The sequence below is a fragment of the Ascaphus truei genome, chromosome 3 (genome assembly GCF_040206685.1).
Source record: "Ascaphus truei isolate aAscTru1 chromosome 3, aAscTru1.hap1, whole genome shotgun sequence".
NCBI classification, from domain to species: domain Eukaryota; kingdom Metazoa; phylum Chordata; class Amphibia; order Anura; family Ascaphidae; genus Ascaphus; species Ascaphus truei.
The window spans coordinates 267,084,582-267,109,427 of record NC_134485.1 but is presented as its reverse complement, the minus strand read 5'-3'; the positions used below and the strand labels follow the sequence as shown (position 1 = coordinate 267,109,427).

The following is a 24,846-nucleotide window of genomic DNA, read 5'->3' as shown; positions in this document are numbered from 1 at the left end:
TCGGCTTTAACCATGTTGTGACTTTTGCTTTCCTAAAAGAAATGCATAACTTGATTGCTTTCATTCTTTTGTAAGAGGCACTGTGCTTGTTCTTTAACCAGCTCGTGTCAAGTGAAAGGTATTCTTGGAAGTACATTATGACATTTTTTACACAAGTCTTGTCCTTGAAAGGTGCTGTGTAGTTGCAGTATGGTGTCATTCAAGTGTTGGTTAGGGCTTTTATGAAGAGTTTCATTTAAAGAAACAAACCCCTGAATAATACCGCCCATTTTGAGGTTTAACAAAAATTATTGGACTGCTTTTGGATTTCCCAGTATTTTCAGCATTGGTAGGTTTTTAACACATTATGATATTTACTCTTTTTTTTTATATAGGTGCCTACATATTCCACAGCGCAATATAATGGGTGTGACAAGTACATTAACAATATAACATGTAAAGCGATTTCTTCAATAACACATACTGTAACAAATACAACACATTTTAGAGATATTTGCTCTAAAGTACTTACAATCTAGTTAGATGAAAATATGTAAGAGGCCTCGCTCTAACCTGTCAGTATAATGTACTTTGTGCAGCCTGGGAACAGTACAATGCAAAATGTAAGTACAACAAGGTACTTGAGAAAAACAAGCAGAAACAATGAAGAGGAATTTTGCTGAACGGGGATTTAGTAAGAACAGTGGGGGACGACGACGAACGGACCGACCGGGGGGGCTGGGAGCAGCACGGAGAGTGAGCAGCAGAGGGCATGTGTGGAGGCTCGCTGCACCCTCTTGCAGCCAGGAGACCCCCGCTGCAGCCCTCCGCTCAAACCACACCCCCCCTCCTCAAACCATGCTCCCGCTCCCTACGGACCGCAGGTAGCGGTCAATTGCCTCTCAACGTGCCGCCTGCATGCAGTGCGGGCGTGCTGACTGAGGCAGCTGGGCCTCGGCCTAAGACAGCCTAACACAGGGCCCTTATCACATCTAGGGCTACACTACCGACCAATCGCATGAAAGATAATCCGAATAAGGAGATAAGGTGTATAACATCTTGCAATGCCCAATGGGAGCAAATAAACTCAATTTTTGATAGACAGTGGCACGTGTTACTCAATGGCAGTGACTTAAAGAAAGTACTAAGGAGACGTCCAAACATCACTTGGAGGAGGTCAAGAAATCTGAAAGACATTTTGGTCAGTAGTCATTTCTCTAGAACAAACACCACAACATCATGGCTAGATAAACAAACTATAGGTTGTTACAAATGCCGCAAGTGCAGAGCCTGTGATTCTGTCACTAACAGCAAATCGTTCAGCAATTTTGATGGGAGCAAAACATTCCCCCTCAAACAGTTCATAAACTGTAAATCAGTTGTCATTATTTACCTTGCCACCTGTGTGCGGTTTTAAGTATGTTGGTAAAACAAGGAGGGAATTCAGAAAGAGAATATTAGAACATCTGGATTCAATAAGAAATCTTGTAGGCGTCCCTTTTTAACGCCATGTTACAAATAAACATGCCGGAGATACGAAATGCGTCACTTTCCAGGGTATAGGTCATATCCCACAAACCATAAGAAAAGGAGACTGGGATAACACTTTATTACAGCGTGAAGCACGTTGGATTTATACATTAAATACACTGTCTCCATCGGGGCTTAATGAAGGTTTTGTTTATACTCCCTTTTTGTGAACTCTATCCTTTTTGTTAAACTTTCTAGAGTGCAAGATCTAAAGCATTCACATATAAGGTAATTGCACATTACCTTCTGTTTTACTGTAGTGCTCTGTTACCTTGTTGCTAGGTCATTCAGTGTCTGAATGGGCATCAGACCTACAGCATGAATTGCAACTTCCTTTCTGAGCATCACATGGTTTGCCATGACAACCCATTTGTATAAAGGGGCGGTCCGTGATGCTACCTATGCCCACCCTGGAAGAAGGTGTGTCTAACGCAGAAACGTACGTCGGGTGATCCGGCTGCACTGCCACCCGCAGCAAAGAGCTCTGTGGTGCCTGATAGAGTTATCTGACTTACACGTTAGTTCCCATATGACTTTAAAATTGCACTAACTGCTGAAAGTAGGAGCTTCTTTGCTGCTCCACGGCTATAACCAGGAGCATTAAGCGCCATTTTCGCCGATTCACAATAATAAGGGTTAATGGAGGGTTGGATAGAGGGAGCAGATACCCTTTACAACGTATGCTAAGTACATATAATAGGTGTTTCATTTTAGATACTATTGTTACTCACCATGGCTTTCTACCCAACATGGTGGCAGTTAAATGTGATGTGCCTGAAAAGGGGGACTACTATAAGAATTAGGTGACACGTTAGGCCGGGGCCATAGAGGCTTGATCAGAGCGGAGGCGCGCTGAAGCTGAGGTTCGCCTGCTGAATTCTGCGCGATTGCATGGACTTGCAGGCCCGCCAGCCCGCGCGAAGGGAGCCGGGGGGGAGGTGGTTGGAGGAGGGGCAGTGACGTTGCTGGGCCAATCGCCCACGACGCACTGACGTCAACATCATGGCGCCGACGTCACGGCGCCGTGACGTTGACGCTGCTTCAGGCTGATTGGAAGTTTTCAGCCGACAGCGCGCTGAAAAACAGCTTGGCGCTCGGCTGAAAATTCCAAAGCGTCAGCACGCCTGCGGACACTCGCGTGAGCCCCCTCTCAAGGCATCCTCATTGAGGATGCAGGGGCTCAGCGCTGAGCGTCCGCACGGCTCAGCGCTGCCTGTCCTTCTATGGACTCGGCCTTAGTTTGATTACCAAGGCAGGTTATCTTTACTATGCTACTTGAAGCCTGACAGCACTCCAAAGGTCACTTTAACCTACTAGCTATCTAAGTTGAATATCAGGTAGAGAATAAATAACTACTGGAGTACTCAATGTGACACCATTGCACTAGCATTGGAATTGGTACAGTAGAGGTTATCTAAGAGGTTTACAGTTACTTTTTCTCAGAGCATTATACTATGAGAACAGATGGTCACTGCCCCTAATTACAGGGAGCAAACGGTTTCTTATATTCTGAACCGTGCACCAGGTATACAGAAGGTACTTACCACAAACAAAGACATCAGTTATAATATACAGTATGTCTCACAAACGTGGTATTTAGACCAGTCACTATGTGTTCTTTATTTGCATCATGAGAATCTGATTCGGTTGTGCAGTGATTACCTCTAAACCACTTAGAATTTACACCACAATATAGATTTATAAAACTACAATCTATGTCATATTACAGGAGTATTAACTATCTACACTCTGTTATCATAAATATATATGTAGTCTCTTTTGACACATCAAGGGATTATTAGTTAACTATTATATCGTGCCCAAGGAGGTTTGCAAGCTCCTTAAACACGTGGTTCTATCATTATAGACTACATTAACCCCAAGTGATGAATTTGAGTCCAGACAGGTTGATATACCTAGATCTGGACTTTTATATTGCACTATTTTATGCACATGTTTTATTATGATGCCATTTTATTTTAGAGTAAAGTCAAATTAAAGCTAAGTTTTAATTAATTAACCTATACTTACTTCTACTTTGGTGCGCCACAGAGGGAACTTTTTCTCAAGTACCTTTGGGGCCTATAGATCAGCCAAAATGGCCGATCAGGCTGCTTTGGGCTGAAATTGCCCATTGAAGTCAATGGGGAATTTCGTCCTAAAACTACCTTATTTGACACTGCAACGCTGCCGGAGGAGGTAAGAAGCCCCTCACACACTCCCGGCAATCAGGGGCCTCTGCAACAGCACCCCTCCCTTCTGAAATAGGCCTATGCCTAAACACGGGCCTGCTTAAGCCCCTTAGCATTGGGTGACCATTGTCATGATGGACAACTGGGGCTGTTCCTGTGAAGTATAATCTTAGAGTGGGTGTTAGTGCAGGTTTGAGGCATTTTGGTGCCTCTCAACAGCATGCATCTATTATTATATCATCGTTTGTAAAACGCAAACATATTCCGCAGCGCTGTGCAGTGGGGGTACAGAATCATGTATATTACATAAACAGTTACATAAAAACAGATACAGAAGTAATGCCGGCCCTGCTCTTGAGAGCTTACAATCTAGTTTAATCTTGTTTAATTATCAAGAATTGTATTTTTAATTATTATACATCTATAATTATGTAATAGATTATGATTTTATGTAATTCTTCTATTTACATAAAGCTCTAGCTCGCAATGTATAGTGATCCTCAGTGTTGCTATTCACAACCGCATTCTTTTTTGGGGGCAATCCAAAGCATTCTTTCTTGATTATGGACGGGGATGTTTTGTTAACTTGTACTTTCACTTATATGGAATTTAAAGAAACAATCCAGAATTCTGGAATTAATGGGCTTCATTTTATGGCAATGCAGATCTAAAATTACATTTTAGATTTAAAACACTCAAAAATAAGTAACCACGTTTATAACAAAGCTATTAGAGAAATAACCATTGTTTTTTTCCCCCTATTGTCTTCTTTCATGTGGTGTCTCTCAGTACAAGTATCAGATTAATATTGATGGCACAGTGGCAGCATACAGATTGCCCTACCTGCTTGCGGGAACGAGTGTGGTACTTAAGCAGGATTCCATATACTATGAACACTTCTACAATGAACTGCAGCCCTGGAAGCACTATGTTCCTTTTAAAAGTAACCTCAGTGATTTGCTAGAGAAAATCAAATGGGTTAGAGATCATGATGAAGAGGTGAGTGTTGTAGAAGTCCTGGAGACAAAATCTGAAATATATATAATAACCTTTGCTGACTGTCAATAAAACAAATTCAATTTGCACACTTGCAGAACGTCTTAAACTCTTCAAGTCATAGATTTTTTTATTGCCTGTGCTGGTCGGTCCTGGGCATCCTGAGTTCACTCTTTATATTTACATGCAGCGTACATGAAGACAATTTTATTTGAGGTTCAGTGACAATCATGCACCTCCATGCTGCATCTTTATAACACTTTGTAGTGCAGGAAAAAACACAACAATTTGGGGAGGGGGGCAGACTTGCCTTTCATCTGGCATATAGTTCGGTCTAGGGTCTCTACCCACCAAACCCCCAGCACTGAGCTGAATGATTGGCACTGAACCTCATGTATGATTTTCTTCATCTACTTTGCTAACTGTCACTAATCTGGATTTGGAACCAGGTATCTCTATGAATTACATCACTGTCACGGGAGACCGGGCATTTGCACCTTTTTACCAGGATCATACATTGAGCAAAACAAGATGAGTGAAATAAATTGTAAATTTATACAAATGGCATACACACTATGGAACACAAACTACATAAGAAATACACACTTACTTGGGACCTGGGGTAAAAAACTAGACTTTCCTAGCTGAATTGAACGTAAAACAAGAGTCCTTAGTTGACCAGAACTTAGCCCGAAATGTCCCGGAACTCAAATCGGCATGAAGTTCCTGACGCCACCGCTCTCTTTCCTCCAGAGGTCTTGAAATCTCTTCACCGGGAGTTGGCTCCAAACGTTCTGGAACTAAATTTGACTTGCAATCCCAGCCGTGACGCTACGTTCCTTTTTGAGAACTTGTTCCCAAAAAGCTGGACTTGAAATTTCTGAAGCCGATCTCTTGCTATTTCTCAGAGAGCATCTTTTGGTACATTCAAAGTTGCCGCTGCTGTTCTGGTGCTTAGAATCTCACGAACGGATTGGCTGAGGGATTCTTATAGTATTTCTGAGTTCATTCATGAAATACTACAGCCAATCCCAGCGTGGGAACTTTCTCACCAACCAATCAGAGCGATAGCAGTCTTGTGAAGCCGGGCAAGTATGGATTCTAAATCAGCCAAGGGCACATGGAAGCTTGCCACCTCTGTCACGTGCTATTCAGAAGCCACCCGCTGGGTCTGGCTCCTCCATGTCTGTTGTGAAAATTGTAGTCTGAGGACTTCCATTCAACTCAGGACATGGGTACTCCAGCCTAAACCTCCTGCCCAAATGGTTTTCACACCTGAGACATCGTCTGTGGCTTTCATGTCCGATGTCTGAGTAGACTTACTGGCCCCAAGTTGGTAGCCCAGTGGCCTGTCAGAACATTGGATCGGAAAGTCCCAGCTCATAATACTGTGCACAAAGCCTATATGTATTTTAAAAAAACTCTGTTAATAAAATATTCACTTTAAACTTTCCTAAGTCTTCTGGTATGGGAAATAGAATAAAAAGCTGCACTTTATTTCTTACAAGCCATATTCCCCATACACTATAAAATAGACTTGGACTTTTAAATCTCCTCCCAACCTTTATGTATGGTTGGAGCACCCCAGCACCCCTATACAGGTTCTGGGTGACCTGGGTATCCCCCTTAACCTAGGGACCCTGTGACAAGTTCAGGGATTCCTAACATCCCTATGCCCCATTTACCTTTCTGGTCTGTGCTGAAGCAGGGAATCCTAGCAGTGAGTCGCGCAAGTGTTTTCAAGGGGTGATTTTACCGGGACAATGTGCCTATATGTATCCGGGAATCTGACCTGATTCCTGGGTACATTTTCGGGGTATTCAGCAACTCTGGACCCCGACTAGCTAGGCACATTCTGACAAGATTTTCTCTGGAACCGCCCCCCCCCCCCCCCTTGAAACTCATAGCCCAGCAGTGTCTACTTGCTGGCACTCCTGGAAAGGTAAAAACACATAAATTCTTTATTGTCACATCATTTTACAATATGGTTATACAACAGTTAGGCTCGAGCTGACACTCCTGAGCCCCAATTCATGGATCAAACTGGCTTAACCTTTAATAGTGAGCCTGGTTACCCCCTCGCCGTCACAATCACATTAGCATATTTTACCATATTTCAAAATTATGACCGCACAGCAATATATTCCTGTTGGGGATGGGGGGGAAGCATTCTTAGGTGGTGTCAAAAACCTGAGCTTTTTGTTAATTAGCCTGTTGCCAATTTGGTCGGGATAGTATTTGCCTCGTTTCACTCAAATGATCGAAAGTATCTGACAATGAATGTATGGAAGAAATACAATATATTAATAGGAAGTTCAATTATGTATGTAACTTTCTCTGGTGCTCATTCACGGATGGCATTTTTGCTTGTGAATGTGGAGACTTTGGTCAGGATAGCTGACCAAGCTACACGTCTTTCATTACAATCTAAACTAATCCTAAATCCATGCTACCACGTCTGTTGAGCCTGTAATGGCAATCCTAGCCATCATTGGCTACCTAAAGCAGAGAGATAAGAGCCCCTGTCTCTGAATTTTGGCTCAAGCAGTTTCATTGGCTAAAACCATGGTTAGCATGACAATTCCAGTCATGCCCTTTTATTCCTTTGGTAGCGGAGGTACTGTATTTTATTCCTAAACTGCACAGTGTATTCAGCATTTACAGTATGAAATACAACATTACATAAGTAGGGGACACACCATGGAATACGGTTGCCCCATTCCATGCAAAGTACAGTTTAAGAAGTGTTGTTGGAAACATTTAGGTGCAGTAAGATTACAAATAAGTGTACGGCACAAGGCATAACAGTGTTGGTGTCTGTAGAGCCCCAAGACTGGTTAACTCTTTCATTTCCCAGTAGTCTATTGCTCCAGTATCTACGAGATTAGAGGCTGTAATTATCATTGTTAATAAAATGGTTTATGACCTGCATTTTCCCTTTGTCACAAGTAGGAACTACAATTAATGTTTGTATCTGTTTGCTAAATTAGATAATAAATATCACTATCTTGGTACAGTAACAACTACATATCAAGGAAACAATGCATAAAACTGCTTGAATGACCAGTTAATATCCAGTAAAGGCGTAGAAAACACATACTGTACTGTATTTAGTGTACTATAGGTATATCCCTTAATCGTTTGTCATATAACTAATCGAGACCTATAAAAATGTAAGCACTTTCCACCCCTCTACTCCCACAGGCGAAGAAGATTGCAAAAGCTGGGCACCAGTTTGCAAGGAATAATCTCATGGGAGAGCAGATATTTTGCTATTATTTTAAGCTTTTCCAAGTAAGTACAATAAAGTGAAAGAATAATACCCCTGAAATACATGGCACATAATGTCACTATTTTACTCTATAGGAAGTATAGCTGTTTTCTGGGTTTGGAGCAGTTACTGTAAGACTTTGCGTTTTGGCTCATTGGTGATGTCAGAATGGGAACATTGTGCTTTCAAGATGCAGACACTCATCCTGATATTAGTGTTGATTAACGCTCTGTCAGTTTCTGGCTCTTTGGAATGTTAAATAAGCTAATTCCAATATCCCCGCCAATGTAGATTGCTCAGACGGGCCTCCAGGGGTAAAGTTTGTGTTCTGGACACTCGCTCATAAAGATTGTAGAACAGAATGATAATGTAATTAGATAATCGGTCATACTCGCTAATGCACAATTAATTGTTGGGTACAAATTGTTAGTGTTCTCTCTTATTGGCTTCTGTTTCAATCACAGATGCACCTATTCTTGATTGTTTTTTATAAATCCCTATTATTCACACATGGTAACAGCCCTCTAAATATATACAAACAGTAGTTTTATATATGGTTTTATCTCCAGCCCTATCACGGCATCTTGAACTTTACCCATCATATCTGTACAAAAAAGTAGATAAATTCCACAATTATAGATTAGTGTAATATATCTATTTAGTGGTTATCTGTGCACAGTAGTCTAGATAAGATGCATATGATATCCTGGGATTTTTATTTATTTATTTTTTTACACATATTGTGAAGTTTCTATGCAGGAAAAAAGCCCACAGTATCCTGTCTTGCAAAATGTTTACAATTAAACCGTGAGGGACTAAGACAAAATATTGTCAAATGAATACTTCATTGTGACTGGACATTACTGGATTAGAGCAGTTTTTAATCATGCCAAATCAGAAAAATATCATCTTATTCTTTAATTCACCATGTCCCATTATAATAAATAATAAACAATACTATTATAATTGTCACTGTACTGGATTTTTAGCGCTATATACACCCATTTTTTCTTGTTCCATTGTAATAAATCAACATAATGATAAAACTTGACTTGTCTTAATTTAAAGAAGAAATAAAATATATTGTACGGTCAATAGCAAAACTCGGTTTCAGAGTGAGAAAAGTTTCCCTTTTATCAGATACATCTAGAGTTTGAATAATGATAAATCCTTGTTTTCCTTTACTGATACCTAAGCGCAAAAACAAACTTAAGTAAAATATATTTTTAAAATGCCATTTACAAAAAAATATTTAAATTACCTATGCAATATATATAATTAAATGTATAATAAACACACATTAATGTGCCAATATTCAGAAGCTGTCCATTACATTTTTCACAGAATAGAAGCTATGATAGGATATGATGCAACAAATAAACTTCAGTAGTGTTATGGCAGGTATACAATTTATTTCACTCCATACAAGACTGATGTAAAAATTATGTTTTGTTTTTTTATGACTTAGACTTTTTCTTTGTACTTTATGATTAAGTGATGGTATTCAATATTCTCGCTGACAAAACGATATATAGTGATATCAGTGTAATTCATCGCATAAATAGGCAATCAAGATTTATTGCCACTAGTTTCATAATTTGCCCGCTGTATAACTGCACAGGTGCTTGGTAAGTTCATATACAATGTACATATTAATTGCATATGGTTTCTGAGAAAACACCTGTGGTTTAACCCCAGTAGCTTTTACCTTCTGAGACATGCCCCTACATTCCATCAGTTTGTATGAAGTCTGAATCAAGATCCCTGTAAAAGATTTATTGCATTTTGTTCTTGCTCTTGTGGAATGCTAGACGTTCAGGCTTTCAAGGCCATGTAACCTGTTTTGGGCTATTTTACAATCATTTCAGTATTGTGAGGAAAATATCCCTGCCCCCAGCAAACGTTTCTAATTGTCTCATGATTTGCGTGTCCTGTAGGTCAGTGGCCCTGCCAAAGCATTCAATAATACTTGTATTGGCCAATGACAAACAGGTTTGAAGTACTCTACTTCCTTATTGTCATGGGTTTCCTGTGTAGCTATTTCATTTCTCCATCAGCAGCAGGTCCTGTGTTATCTTCACTCTGAACTGTTTCTCGCACTATTATTGCACCATTATTTGATCTCTCTTCTAAAATTGTGTCCCATATGTCTAGCAAAACAGAAGACCCCAAGATATAGGGTCAAAAATCACCTCCGAAATATGCACTCAATGCCTAGTGGATAATAAACGGATTGAATAGCCTTAATTAATAATTCTGCTAAATGGTATATCACAGTCGGAAGGTGATGGACTAAAATCAAAATAATAAAATTTTATTGCATCATAATCATAAAACACTCAAATATTAAAAATCATACAGAATCCTCGTAGTGGAGTCAGAGGAACCCTAGTTTCATACGCATAATCTTTGTTAATCCTTAATAGGTGTAGGGTCCTCTAAAGCTGCAGACATGTATAGGGATACAGAGAAGAAGGAGGAGATGTCCCCAACGTTGATGCTGACTAAATACTGCAGTGTTTGAATGGTATGATCAATAATATACAATAAATAAATGAATAAAGTACCAATGTATAAATAATAAAGGCTGTGAACCATATGAACTGACCAGGGGAAAATAGATGGTATAGCAACCACCTCACCTTGATCCACCGGGGAGATAACCATCTGTGGATGGCCGCCCATAGAGTGTATCACCCCCTGTACCTGGAGAACCTGGAGGTCCGATCTTCCTTCTGCCCCTACGGGGTAGTGGTAACCCGGGATCTTCGGCCTGATGGTGATAACAGAGTACTGCGTCAGCAGATACTCCTGCCTGCTCACCGGGTGCCTGTGTGACCTCCAACGATGTTCCGATCAAACTCTGTACAGGGGTGGGGGGCCGAATGAACGGTCCCAACCTCTCGGATGATACTCCTCCCCCGACGTCCTCTTCCCTCGGCGTTGATGTGGACGGCTGGAACCCCTGGTCAGACAAAGGTCCCGCAGCTGCTGTGGAGGAAATCCTCACGATGAACAAGCGGCTGCATAGCCCCTCATCTCGGTCGGCGTGCTTCCATACCGGGGAATAGAGCAAAAGTAGAAAAATGGAGAAGTAGAGCACTGCAAAAAAGCAAAAGGGCTGGAGGCAAAAAATATACTATTTATTGGGCATATGTGCCAAAATGACAAACACACAAATTAAAACTATAGGGATACCAAACCACATACAACCTGTATGGTAGCGATAACAATCACTCTAGTGATGCTGTTATAGCCAATGTTGCCAGGAATAGCATGAATAAAGGGTTAAACGCTATGGTACCATAAACTCAAATGCTCTAGGTTATGTAGATGTAACACAGAGCGAATAAATCACTTAGATATAGTGCCATAAACCCCGATATGTCTAGCATCATAGCCATCTGTTTCTACTAGTACAAACATTTTGCTTCTAGGTCTTATCCTGTGTTCATGTCACCTCCCACTTTGTTCACTATTGATGGCAAAGTTTTTAATACTTTTGCCCCTCCCTGCAACTGAGACCCTTATATAAACCCACATGGCGGTTCATCTTCCTCTCTTTTAAAACCTAATGTTGGGTAAATTCTGCCCTTCAATAAAGTGGCACAGGCTAAATGTCTTATTGGAGTGTTCATTTGATAACTCGGTGAACTGGGACTTGAGGTTTGTGGTATGACATTCTTAGTGATTTATAACCTAAAAAGCATTTAGGTGATTAGCTTCATCGACCAACCAAATTTATTGTTGATTTTTATCTGATTTTTTTATTTTATGATCTCCAAAGTGAAATCCATTACCTTGAAACATTTAATATTTAACATACTGTTTAATTGCGTTAACCTTCACTTTTACAATGGTTCAGTCATGAAAGCCAAATGAACTCGGAAGTTATTTATTGAGGGTTTGTTGGAATGAAGGCCTTATTGGAGTGGTAGGAATATGATGGTGATTCATTGTATCCATAGATACATCACTGTTAATTTTATAAATAAATCTCTGTAAAATCATGGTGTGTGTGTGTGTGTGTGTGTGTGTGTGTGTGTGTGTGTGTGTGTGTGTGTGTGTGTGTGTGTGTGTGTGTGTGTGTGTGTGTGTGTGTGTGTGTGTGTGTGTGTGTGTATATATATGCAATGCAACTAACATCAAGGGTAGTAGTTGGACAGCATCATGATCGGGAATAGTGAAGTCCATTAACTGAGATGATGTAACTTCATTATTTTTTGAGATTCAGCCATTTCTTGATCTATTAAACCTACTGTACAAAGTTATTATCTGACATGGCAATATTCAGATTACAATTTGTATTCATTAGGGAGCAGTCTATCCCCTTTTATTAAAGTGATAGATGTACAGCTTATGCATACAGTAATATTTATATTTTCTAGAATTCTGAACTATTACGAATTGCATTGAGTTTCCTGTGCAGTGTGGACTGTGAGTTACAGTAGGCATTCATTATTTAATATTATCATAGTTTGCATACTTTCTATTTTCTCAGTAGGTTATTAAGTATTTTTTTGTTTTTTAGGCATATGCAAGTTTGCAAGTGAGTAAACCTAAAATAAGAGAGGGCATGGAAATTGTGGAACAGCCTTCCGATGACCTCTTCCCATGTACATGTCACAGATATAAGGTAAACCGGCTGTTTACGGAGATGCTCTTTTATTAAAAAAATTATATTGTATAAATTATGGAAACATGCTTCCTTATGTTGGCAAATGATTACTTTATAGCCACAGGAAAACATTGCTGAATGTTTCCCTTGAGCAGACATTTTAAGCAGCAAACCCACATGCTCATTTATTTATTTATACTTTATTCAAATTGGTGGGACCTAGCGCTATGTTTAACTTCTGGGATCAGCCCAGTTTGTGAGATAATTGCCAGTGCAGTTAACGGTGTCAAAGCTGCAGGGAAATCAAAATGTCCTCCCGTCCTGCAGCTCCCATGGGCCAATGGGAAGCGACAACGTTAACTGTTGCAGCTTCCTATTGGACAGCCATTTAAATGCCAGCTTTAACAGAGGTATCTGCACTGGTAACTATCTCCGATACCGGAGGATCCACGAAGCTAAAAATAGCGCAAATTAGCTGTGGAGGAACCCCCGGTCCAAATCGTGTAATACATTTTATTTTAAAAGATGGGTAAACATTGGCGGGATTGCTACTTTAATAGATATTAAAGTAAACTGAGGGAGGAGGAAAGAAGAGCATTTTATTCTTCCAATGCAGGCATGGGAGCCAACCCATATCATTAAGTACTCTGCACTTTCACTGCGATCCTGTAAGGCAATGGTCCTCAACAGGGGGTTCGGCAACCCTTAGGGGTTCTTGATGTGTCTCCAAAAGTTTAGCCAGCAAAAATATATAATGGTGGATCCTACGCAGTATAGTGGTTTCCTGAGCCCATGTGGGGACTGCACACTTAGTATTGCCCCAAACTGTACATTTGAATTGTGAAATGTGAAATAGATGTCAATTACAGCAGGAGCTTCCAAAGTTGCTCCCCACAATGCTTTGCAACCACAGCAACAAGGCATTGTGGGACATGACGTGGGAAGCTCCTGCAGTAACTGACAGCTATACCACCCATACTATGTGTTCCATTCAGGACACTATACTGCAGGGAATTGGTCACATAGTTTTGTTAGCAACAGCCTGATGAGTAGGCACTAAGATTTATTAATTAGGGGTTCGTGGAACAAATATTTTCTAGCAGGGGGTGCACAATATAATCAAGATTGGTGAGCACTGCTGTAAGGCAATTCATGTACATTTTTGGCACCTCAGCGCTGTATTGTGCTTTTAATAAACATTCCCACATTATTATGTGCTTGTTGATTAAACTCTCATTTTGAAAATATGTCCAATCTAATTATTCAAATGTTTGATTGGGAAACTTACAATGGGGAAGAGCTTTTCAGAAGAAAGTGACTGGCTGGAAGGGCAGTAGAAAGCAGATTACATTAGGCAGCGATATTTACCATAGTTAAAGAGAAAGTTGCCATTTATTTACACTTCACAATAACGTTTCACCGTATGTGAAATTAATTGAAGAGATTAACCTAATGGGAATATAATACATGACAATATGACTCACCACCATCAAATGGTTGTATGTTTGTTTATTTTATTTGGGAGATTATTTAGCATTTACAGCATATTTTGTTAAATTAAGTGCATTATTAGGCGTCAAATGTATCTTTATCACATATGACAATATGACTGCTGTATTTCTTTATTTCAGGGCAAGGATGAACTTTAACAATAAAGCATGTTGCATATTGAACATATGATTCTCAGCACAGGAGATGTCCGCATGTCACCATCCCAGAAACAGTCACTGGGAGCAATGCTTTGGGGTTTATATTATGGTTTTGTTATTATTATTACTACTACTTTTGTAAGTCTTTGCAATACATTGTTACATTCAGAGTACTATCAAATGAGTATTACACAGTTCTGTTTTTGGTCATCAAAATCATGCTCTTTTTTTTTTTTTTTTTTTGTTAACCTGGGTGATGCAACAGATTCTGGGAAGCCATAACCTGGCTGAGTCCAGGGGTTTTAGATCCTTTCCGTATCCCGAGCCACTTCAGTGTTAGCCATCATTAGGGGCCCACCATATTTACACTTGGCTTTAAATACGTTTTAAATGATTTATTTATATTTATGTATCATGTGGCGCAAAAATACGGAAATTGTATTTAATAATCTGCCTTTAGTGGTGATAGAAAATGCACAAACTGCAGCAGAGAGCTGCCAACAGTGAATTTCGAAAAGGCTTCAGTGATGACCACGAAAGTCTTTACTACTAGTGGTCAAGGACACACTGTTAGATCTGTACAATTCTTTTGCAGCCAAGGTTTTCTGCAGTCTACTTCTGCAATAACTCACAGCAAGCTACTGAAGATGTGGGATCCAGTGTTGAGGGAGCAAGACAGAGAGAGAACCCCCCACTCCATGCACGAAGCGCAGACATTTTTAAATCATTTTAGAAAGTCTAAAATCTTCTCATTGGTTTCACTTGCCAAAAAGTGGGAGGGTGATTGTTACTACTGTTTGTGCCACTCCGATGATAAGGTAGTCCGATGTACTGTATGATGATCCTATAAATGCCAAATAGCCACCTAGAAAGACGTTGGTGACTAGATAACCTAGTACACTGGCATTGGCATTCACTCAATTCAATCATATGTACTATCGCTTTTTTATTTATAAATATTTTGTTTGAAATAACAAGGAATTTATTGAAACAAAAACTGATTATTTCTGTTTTTAGTGAATATATACAATATTTTATTATACAGAATACACCTTTCTAAAATGAGGTCCAGGGACCATTTTCCTAATGTTTAGCAGGTTTTAGAATTCCTTAAAAGGAGGCACTACTGAACATTTTTAAGGCAGGGGTGCTCGACTCCAGTCCTCAAGGTTCCCCCAACAGGTCAGGTTTTTAGGATATCCCAGCTTCAGCACAGGTGGCTCAGTTGATTGAGCCACCTGTGCTGACGCAGGGAAATCCTGAAAACCTGACAAGTTGGAGGCGCTTGAGGACAGGAGTTCAGCACCCCTGTTTTAAGGCACGTTAACCACTGTTTAAAGACAAACGTGTACACGCTCTTACAAAGGTTCTTAACTACCATTTTGGACCCATGTGTATGCTTTTATGATTCTGTATCATAGTAGCTCCATAGATAATAGGGATTATATATTATGATGTGTGGAAGAGATAATGCTGCACTATAACTGCTCAAAGCCTTATGTGGCAATTACAGGGCTTTCTTGCGAAACAAGCCTGCTGATATTTAAATGTGTTTGTGGGGGGTGCTGTGCTCTGCAATTATTCAAGCGAGTGGTTTATACATTGTCTTTGAGTGAGTGTTGTCTTCATTTAGCACTCAACAGTACTTCATTAGACTTTTTAACAGACACTTTATGAAGCATGAAATAAGTTTACATTACCATCAAAAGTTAGGTGACCGTGGAGCTGCGTGTTTCGGATATTGAATGTACTGTAGCTAGGGATGGTTTCTGCCTTTGTAGTCGGGATTCTACTGTACATCTGCATAGACGCCGGAGTTCCACACAGCTATATTTTTTTACATACTGTATCAAGCCTATCTCCAGCTGCTAGTAACTGTTTGGACACATACACAGCCATTTTCTCTTATAAAAACTGTTAAAGTTGTTCTTTATTAAAGATATAAATCACAAAAACGGTTCCTCTGGTCTGGGTCGCGGGCAACTCCGTGGAGCAGGGGCACATGCCTTACAGGGATAGACAAGCTTAATCTGGAAAAAGACCATCCCTGGAAGGCTGCAGCATTTGAAATGCCATTTCAGGACGGGATCCATTCAGTAACAGGGAGCTCACTCGCCTGCATTCTCTTGAACAAATCCTGTAAACCAGGCCTGCACAACATGCGGCCCGCGACGGACCCCCTTCAACCCTCCCCCTTCCCTGGTAGGGAAAGAAGGAGCGCGCTCAGCAATCTGTGTGAATGCGCGCTCTCTCCTAATCCGCCTAACCCCCCTTCCCCCTCAGCCTGCTTCAGCAGGGGGGCGCGCTCCGGGTCTGCTGCTAGAGCGCGCTTCCCCCACGCTTCACCCTGCCAACATTAGTTTTAGTTGCCGCTGCCATCCACCACCCACCACCTCCTCCTCTGTTGCTGCCGCCGCCGACTATTCCCCTGCCGCCGACTGTTGCCCACAACGCTAATATCAGGTAGGCATGGGGGGGTAGTTCATTCATGCTTGGGGGGAAGGGAGGGCTGCTGACATTGGATGCTGACTTCGGGGGGAGTGGCTGCTGACATGGGATGCTGACTTGGGGGCCCTGGGGATGCTGATTTGGGAAGGGGGGGGCTGCTGACTTGGGAGGGGGATGCTGACTTGGGGGGGCTGCTGATGGGATGCTGACTTGGGGGGGGGATGCTGACTTGGGGGGGGATGCTGACATGGGATGATTAGGAAATTAGTTAATTTGAATTAAAGTATTTTAAATTTAATTTTGTTTCAAGTAAACATCGTAAATATGTGTTATTTAGAATAATAAATGCTGTTTTACCCATGCGGCCCGACTCTGTTTTCCTTGTGAGGTGCAGGGGGGAGAGTGATGGGAGGTGCAAGGGGGGAGAGGGATGGGAGGTGCAAGGGGGGAGAGGGATGGGAGGTGCAGGGGGGGAGAGGGATGGGAAGTGCAAGGGGGGAGAGGGATGGGAGGTGCAAGGGGGGAGAGGGATGGGAGGTGCAGGGGGGAGAGGGATGGGAGGTGCAGGGGGGAGAGGGATGGGAGGTGCAGGGAGGGAGAGGGATGGGAGGTGCAGGGGGGAGAGGGATGGGAGGTGCAGGGAGGGAGAGGGATGGGAAGTGCAGGGGTGGGATGTGTGGTGTGCAGGGGGAGAGGGATGTGTGTGGTGTGCAGGGGGGAGAGGGATGTGTGTGGTGTGCAGGGGGGAGAGGGATGTGAGGTGCAGGGGAGGAGAGGGATGTGAGGTGCAGGGGGGAGAGGGATGTGAGGTGCAGGGGGGGAGAGGGATGTGAGGTGCAGGGGGGGTGGGATGTGTGTGGTGTGCTGGGGTGTATTGTGTGTTTGATGTGGAGGGGGAGTATTGTGTGTTTGATGTGGAGGGGGAGTATTGTGTGTGTGGGTGAAGGGGAGAGATGGGGGTATGAGAGATAGATGGGAAGTATCATAAAGGTTAATAGTGAGGGGTTCTGGGGGAGATAGGAGGATGATGATGAGAGGTGCTGGAGGAGAGATGATGATGATGATGACGATTTTACCCGTGCGGCCTAATTTTTTTTTCCTTGGAGCAGTTTGGCCCTTCTCACTTTATGAGTTGTGCAGACCTGCTGTAAACCAATGTTTGGGCTTTGCTGCATGAGAAGCAGGCAAAGTCCAGAATCAGAGGTGCAGCGGCACCATGTGCCACAACAGCCTGCAGAAACCACCAGTACCAGCAACAAGATTCAGCGCCTCCAAACATCCTCCTTAAATACCTGTCCTCTTTGCAACCTTTCCAGAGATCGCCAGAATACCAGTTCTTTTTAGAGGTTTCTCAAGGCAACACAACCTTTTCAACATTGTTATAATTTCCTCTGTAACTTCCTGCATCAAGAAGATTAACCCTTTTTGTCCCATAACACATTAAAACTAAAATTCTTACCTATTCACTAGCTATGGCTAATGGGTCCCACAGGTTTATTACAATACTATTACATTTAAAACTATACATCTTTATATTTTGCATGGAATTGAATATCAGAGTGATATTGAATAAAACCAATGTGGGCAACCAAACCTACTTAACATCTGGGGGGTCTAAATATTGCTAGGCATATACAACACTAGAAATACTGAAAAGCATGGACATACTATAGCAGTGTAAGAGGTGGCAATCGTTTTACATGTACAAGAAATGATTCCACTTTTAATGGTGTCATTGATAGGAATGGGAATGCTATTTAGCGCTTACAAAAAAATGAAATGTCAAAATCAACACAATAGAGAAGCTTTAAAGAATAACTTTATAAAGATGTGATATATAAAGGAAAGAGACCGTCGAGCTCTAAGACGACAGTGGTGTAAAAGGTGCAATAAATAAAGGCGAGACCATTGCAAAAAGACGTCACATTGAACCTCACCGCATATCTAGGCCACTAATATAACTTTTATGTCATGTTTTCTTGTATAAAGAGTATTGTGTTAACTATAACGTTTATTGGTGTTACTTCCATCCATCCAGGACTTTTGCAGGAAAGGAAGAGTTCTTTTTTAGGGTCTGGATAGGAGTAAGGCTAGGACATACAGTATGTAACGTTACATGGAAGATAACAATGTTATGCTACAATAATGTGAGATTAAGCCTATATTAATATGAGCTGTATTCTGAACATTGTTTTTGCTTTTGAGGATACGCATTAACCCCAGGGAAAATAATGTCTGTTACTGTTTTAGGTAACGTCACATTATGAGCCCTATTTTAACAGAGCTCTAAGGATCTAGCTCTAATAGGGTCATTCTATATACTGTATACCTTTTATTGAAAATGAACAGCTAATTAAATTACTTCAGATCAATGCGCAGAAGCGGTCAAGAGGGTAAATAAAATATCATGAGTAATAATCAAATGGGTTAAAAGTGAAACTGTAAGTATGGTAGTGAAATAGCATAAATTCCCAGTGCACCCACATTTAGAAGTACGAAAAAAGTCTGTAAGCTCACAGGACAACTGGATATCTTGCAGCAGGTAGCCGTTATAGAAGTAAGGTATTCAGTGTGGAGCAAATTGGAGATAAGCCCAGTAAGGAGAGGGGGAAGGGTGGACAGAGTGCAGACCCGCTTGATATGCCAACAACGAAGCTAATAGCAAAATATACTGGCGCGGCTGCATGATACACTGTCTCAATACGGTCGGTATGGAGTATTCCTATACTCATGATTGTTACTGTCCCTTTGTATCTCCTGGCTCCACGTTGCACCCGGGTGGGTAGTCGGCGTCCCTCCATGGCGTCTGTCTGATCGTAGAGTTACAAGGCAAAATGATAAGATCAGGAAAACAGCCGCTCCTCGTGCACCTCTGAGACTCACCAGCAAAAATTTACTTTAAAAATCCTTTATTAGACTACATAAAACGGATATTGGATCCACAACATAGAGAAAAACCTCCTCCCACGCGTTTCGAACAAAACTGGTCTTTCCGATTTTTAAAGTCATTTTTTTGCTGGTGAGTCTCGGTGGTGCACGAGGAGCGGCTGTTTTCCTTATTTATCATTTTGCACCCACATTTAGAATTCTGGTTCCTTTAATGCACAAAGGACATAATTGAAATGAAGACTTTGTGGAAAAGGCAACTATGATGTTAAAATATATGGAATGTGTGTCATATGTGGAGAGGCTACAATGATTTTGCTCTTTAGCCAGGAACAGACATGACTGATGCTAAATACCATAGATGTGTATAACACATGAATGACATAAAAAAAATTACACATACTGTACATAATACTAGAGACAATGCAACCAATTAAATAATCAGGTAAATCATAAAACAAATATTAAAATACATGTTTTACTCAACACACAGTGAATGTGGAGCCCTTTATCTCTGGATGTTGTAATTACATTATGAATGGAATACCAGATGCTTCGAATGAAGAAATGATGACAATGGCTGCAGGCTCCACTACCATGTATGCTAAAGCTGCAGACCAAGCAATATCCTACTTGTGTGTTTTATTTTTTTTTAATAAATCAGTTCTGTACTATGAGAAAATATTTGTAGCATTTTTTTTTTAACAACTGAATTACATTTTTAATGTATTATACTGTAACAAGTCTTTGATTTCTATAGCAACCATTTATAAAGTTATATCTTCCTCTTCTGAAACCGGCTCTGGCACACCCCTTTCTGAGCCCTGCCCTCTCTAGCAGTGCCCCAATTGTATCTAGTGGCTGCCTGGTCACATGATCTTCCCCACAGAACTTTGTCATATTAATATGCAAATGCGTTCTACTGACTGCAGAATACTCCTCTGCAGTCATTTATTTAACCCCCGAGCCGAATCTTCGCTGATCGATCACAGGAGAACGGATCAATGAGCAACTTAGCTTTGTGTGGATTGTATTGATGCACATACATATTAAAGGGAAACATTTTAAATAAATAAAAAATGTCATGGAATAAAATTAAACTAAGAATTTGATAGTCGTCACTTCTTCATTTTGTTCCACTTCCATTGGGACCCACAAAGTCCCAGTTTAGCATTGGTGCACCAGGAAGTCCCAGTTTAGCATTGGTGCACCAGAGGCAATGGATGAACTTGAAATGTAACATTGATACATTTTGTGTGTGCAAAAAAACTCCCCAGCATTAAGATTTAACAGAGGATGACACACATATTGGTGCAGACTAATCCCATAAAAGACTATTAGCAAGTATGCTGATGCTTACAACATTAAGCAAGTTAACAGGAACGTAGCAATATGGACAAGTAATGAATAGTCACACTTTTGTTAAAGGTGACATTACCAAAACATGTATATTTCAGGATAGAGTGATAACTATGGACCCCTCAAATCATGGCATGTCTAATTGTTTACAGGTCTACTAACATAACATATCATAGAGGAGACAGCCATATACTGTATACTGCTCATAGATCCCTGAAAACAGATACACTAAAACAGTAATATCTTGTGAAATCTATAAGATTTGTAATAATCAGTACAATTGTAGCTGCAGAGGGAGAGGAGGGTAGCAAAAGATAAGAGATATCTAAAACACGAAGAACTAACATTATTTTATTAAATTAAAGAAACATAATTAAAATATATTGTAACTGAGAGACGCTTACGCGTTTCTCTGCTTCTAGGTTGTGGTAAAAGTTGCTTCCTGGCATTGATAGAAGAGAATATATTTGTATTCATTACACTAATTATCTGTTCAGGTAGCACACCATTATTATAGAAGGTATTGCAATCACATTTTCGAGGGATTATATTTCAAAACAATTATATTCTTGTACAAACATTTTATTAATAATAATACACAGTATTAATAGTCTGCAACACTGTATACATAGTATAGTGTGTGTATAGAGACACAAAGAGGCACCTACAGTACACAGAAAATGTTCAATCTAACGTTTGCAGAGAGAGAAAATATATATGTAATTATAAAGCGACTTGGGATTCTGTATTTAAAACATTGATCACTTCTGACTTATTTGACATCATCTGATTTTTGTTAGAATAATTGTTGTTGAATAGTTTCTAGTTGATCGTGTCCTGCATACTGTCGGTAACCTGCCTTCCCGTCACACTGACAGCCACACAGTGGCACGCCTGCAGTCTCAGCTCCGGGTTCCCCCAGTGGGCAGCAGCTGGAGGAGGGATCTCGGTAGCTCTTCCTCAATTTCCTCTCCTGTGACCCGTAATTGAACACGCCCCCTATAAAAGAGCTGCAATGAATAAGCCTGTGATGAACATGTGTGAATACACAGAGGTACAGTATGTTGTTTCATACAGACAGCCGCCTTTCCTTCCCGGGGCTGAGCTGCTGTGGCTGGTGACCTGCCTCAGATAAATAGACAATAGGACCCTACATGTGACGCTGCAGCCTGCAGCCTGCAGCTATACATGTGTTTCACTGATTGCTATAAGAAAGTGCGCGACTGCAACAGCGTTAGAGCAAACACTATTGTGTCTGACTACTTTACTGTGCCTTTCATTTGTCTGCTGCATCAACTGTGAAATCAGATTATCTAAAGGCTCCCATCACAATGTCAGAGTACTATTTCAATATTCTGAATACACCATCAGGCTTTTTATAAGGAACAGTTAAGGGAATATTGTGGGTACATTTCAAATGTGTAAAATGCTGGGGAAATGTGTGATATCCCAAGCACAGTCATGCCTTCCTATTCATTTATCATGAAATCAAAAACAATTCTGGAATCATGATAGCTACAGGTAACAAGTTTCTGCCTATTAATTCAATACCCCAGTAGCATTGGGATGTGTAAATTGCACTAGTTGTCATATACAATTGTAAAGCTTGGCCTATAGGCATTGTAATGTCCTCTGGAAATTTCACGCCTATGAATTTAAGCAAAAAATATATTTTGTGAAGTATAATCTGCACTGGTACCAAGAGGAGATCTGTCATGAGTATTTTACCTTTTTACATTGTAAATAAAACGTAAAACATAGCAGTTTTAGTTAATAATTTGAAGAGGATAGTCTAGTCTCCACAAAAGTTATACTTGTGCTAGGAAAGTTCAACAGCAAACTTGGTATTGACACCTCTCTATTTTCTTTACATTTATAGAATAGGGTTAAAATACCCTTTGGCAAGAAGTACCTTGATGCTGTCATTTCTGTCCCTGGAGCTATTAGCCATCTAATGCATGGAGTAATTCTGACACATGGAGCTGGAGGAGACATGAACTTTCTGCACTTGGTGTCTTTGGCAAGCTACCTGGCATCCCGTGGGGTACTGTGCCTGAGATTTACCTGTAAAGGGCTCAATCTCGTGTATAGAACAAAAGCTTATAATGCTGTACTGGTAAGAGAAACCAACGTGGCAGATAAAACCAATACTAAATCTAAGTCAATGTCCGATAGCACACACGGGCGCGGATCCACAAAAGGGTATTAAACTTTAGCAAGCTCCAATTCATTTGAATGGGAGTAAAGGCGTGCTAAAGCGTAGCACCATTTTTTGGATCTGGGCCTTAGAGCAAGCTGCAAGATAAGCACCTGAAATAGTGAAACCTGCTTTCCATTAGATGTGTGTTATGGTTAATTGATCTATATAAATGATCAAAGGATTCACATTGTTATACCATCGAAAAACTGACAACACAAAGACGACACACAAACAACAATTAGGTCCCACCCAAAACTTGCATGGATAACGGAGAAGCAAAAAGGGGTCTATGGCACTGCTTTAAAGTGGAAAATCAAGCAAAACGTTCTAAGCCATTAGACCTATGTTTCAGCCTCCCCACTGCTACAGTCCTAAAAGAGACTATAACAAATGCTAATTTAGATAAAGTAAATACTGTTACACTTTGTACTGCCAGGACTACAACGAGCTAAAAACAGGCCTTTACTAATACAATTCCTAAATAATAATGCAAGGCCGTTTATATTGATGACTTGCACTGCATTCAAGCCAGGTACTCAAAATGAGGAAATTCTGAAATATTCAGTGAACTGTTTCATTTTTAGATTCTACTAAATGTCATTATTTGGTTGTTCTATTTTAGGCATTTTTAAAGTCTTGTGAAGAATATAAACTTTCTGGTGTTTTTGTTGCAGGTGAGTTTTCAATTGATAGTGAAGTACGGTATTAAATCATACATTTTTTTTTTTTCAAATATTCTTACCCAAAATAGAGACCATCTTGTCATTAGCAGGCCTGCCAATGTGATATTAGTCCAATTGTTTATGCAATGATAGTATATTGGATTGGTGTAGTAGTTTATCCCAAGATAAATTATTGGTACAAGCACAAACTGTAAAATATCTATTCTATACATCATTTGTTTTTACAGTGAGTAAAACTTAACTTTGTGTAGAACTCCCTATGCCACTGATATTTCACTGCATTATTGGGAGTAAAAAGCACAGAGTTCTATTGGTATTGAAACTGTGTCTTGCTTTCATTACACTGGTCGCTCAATGGGGTCTCGTGCTGCTGCTTCTGTAATGAGGGGAGCCGATGAGCATGGGTTCATTCAAGGGCTGATCTGCCTGTCTTATCCACTGCACCCTCCGAACGCAAAGGGAAAGCTGCGAGATCAAGATATATTGCTGATCACAAGCCCGGTGTTGTTTGTCTCCGGATCAGCTGATGATATGTGTGAAAAGGTGAGATACTAGCTGATAATGGCCATGCTTGTTTTTTTTAATATGAATTCCACATAGATATTTCTTCAGGTTAGCTTGGATGTGTCCATCTGTAGAATTTGGGATATGGTGAAAGGGGCTGACAACAGTTTATATACAGACAAGTTATTTTAAGTAGTTGTCTGCTCAGAGAGCAAAATAAACCTGACATTTTATTTGTCAAAGTAAACATTTGATGACAGATATGATAGATTAAGTTAATAATTGCAGAAAACGTGTACACATTACTCACTGATTACTGCATTAATTAATTTTATTTCTAACAAGCCCAGCCATCTGATTATGGGTGATGTTGGTGTAACACGTGTTCTGAGAATCAGGCTTACCCCAATGATGTTATGATGAATGGTTGGTTTCTTGGTAAGGAAGAGGAGCAGTGTGGGTTTCTGCTTGAAGTTCTCTACTTCATTAGCATCAACCACTGCAGATATTTATAGATCAACGTTCTTCTTA

At 40.5% G+C, this 24,846-nt stretch overlaps 1 protein-coding gene across 4 annotated transcripts in view; it reads left to right on the top strand.

The window, feature by feature from the left end:
* Window positions 1–24,846, top strand: part of POGLUT2 (protein O-glucosyltransferase 2) — an 86,693-nt gene that overhangs the window by 59,573 nt on the left and 2,274 nt on the right. For 2 of the 4 annotated variants that reach the window (XM_075590738.1, XM_075590737.1), the window contains 4 exons: window positions 4,491–4,700; window positions 7,902–7,991; window positions 12,500–12,604; window positions 14,218–16,190. In XM_075590738.1, the coding sequence (XP_075446853.1) occupies window positions 4,491–4,700; window positions 7,902–7,991; window positions 12,500–12,604; window positions 14,218–14,235 (423 nt within the window). In that variant the 3' untranslated portion in view covers window positions 14,236–16,190. Of the gene's footprint in view, window positions 1–4,490; window positions 4,701–7,901; window positions 7,992–12,499; window positions 12,605–14,217; window positions 16,191–21,785; window positions 21,983–22,807; window positions 23,045–23,750; window positions 23,805–24,159; window positions 24,355–24,846 lie in introns of those variants that run through there. The other 2 variants (XM_075590740.1, XM_075590739.1) reach the window with 2 other exon arrangements.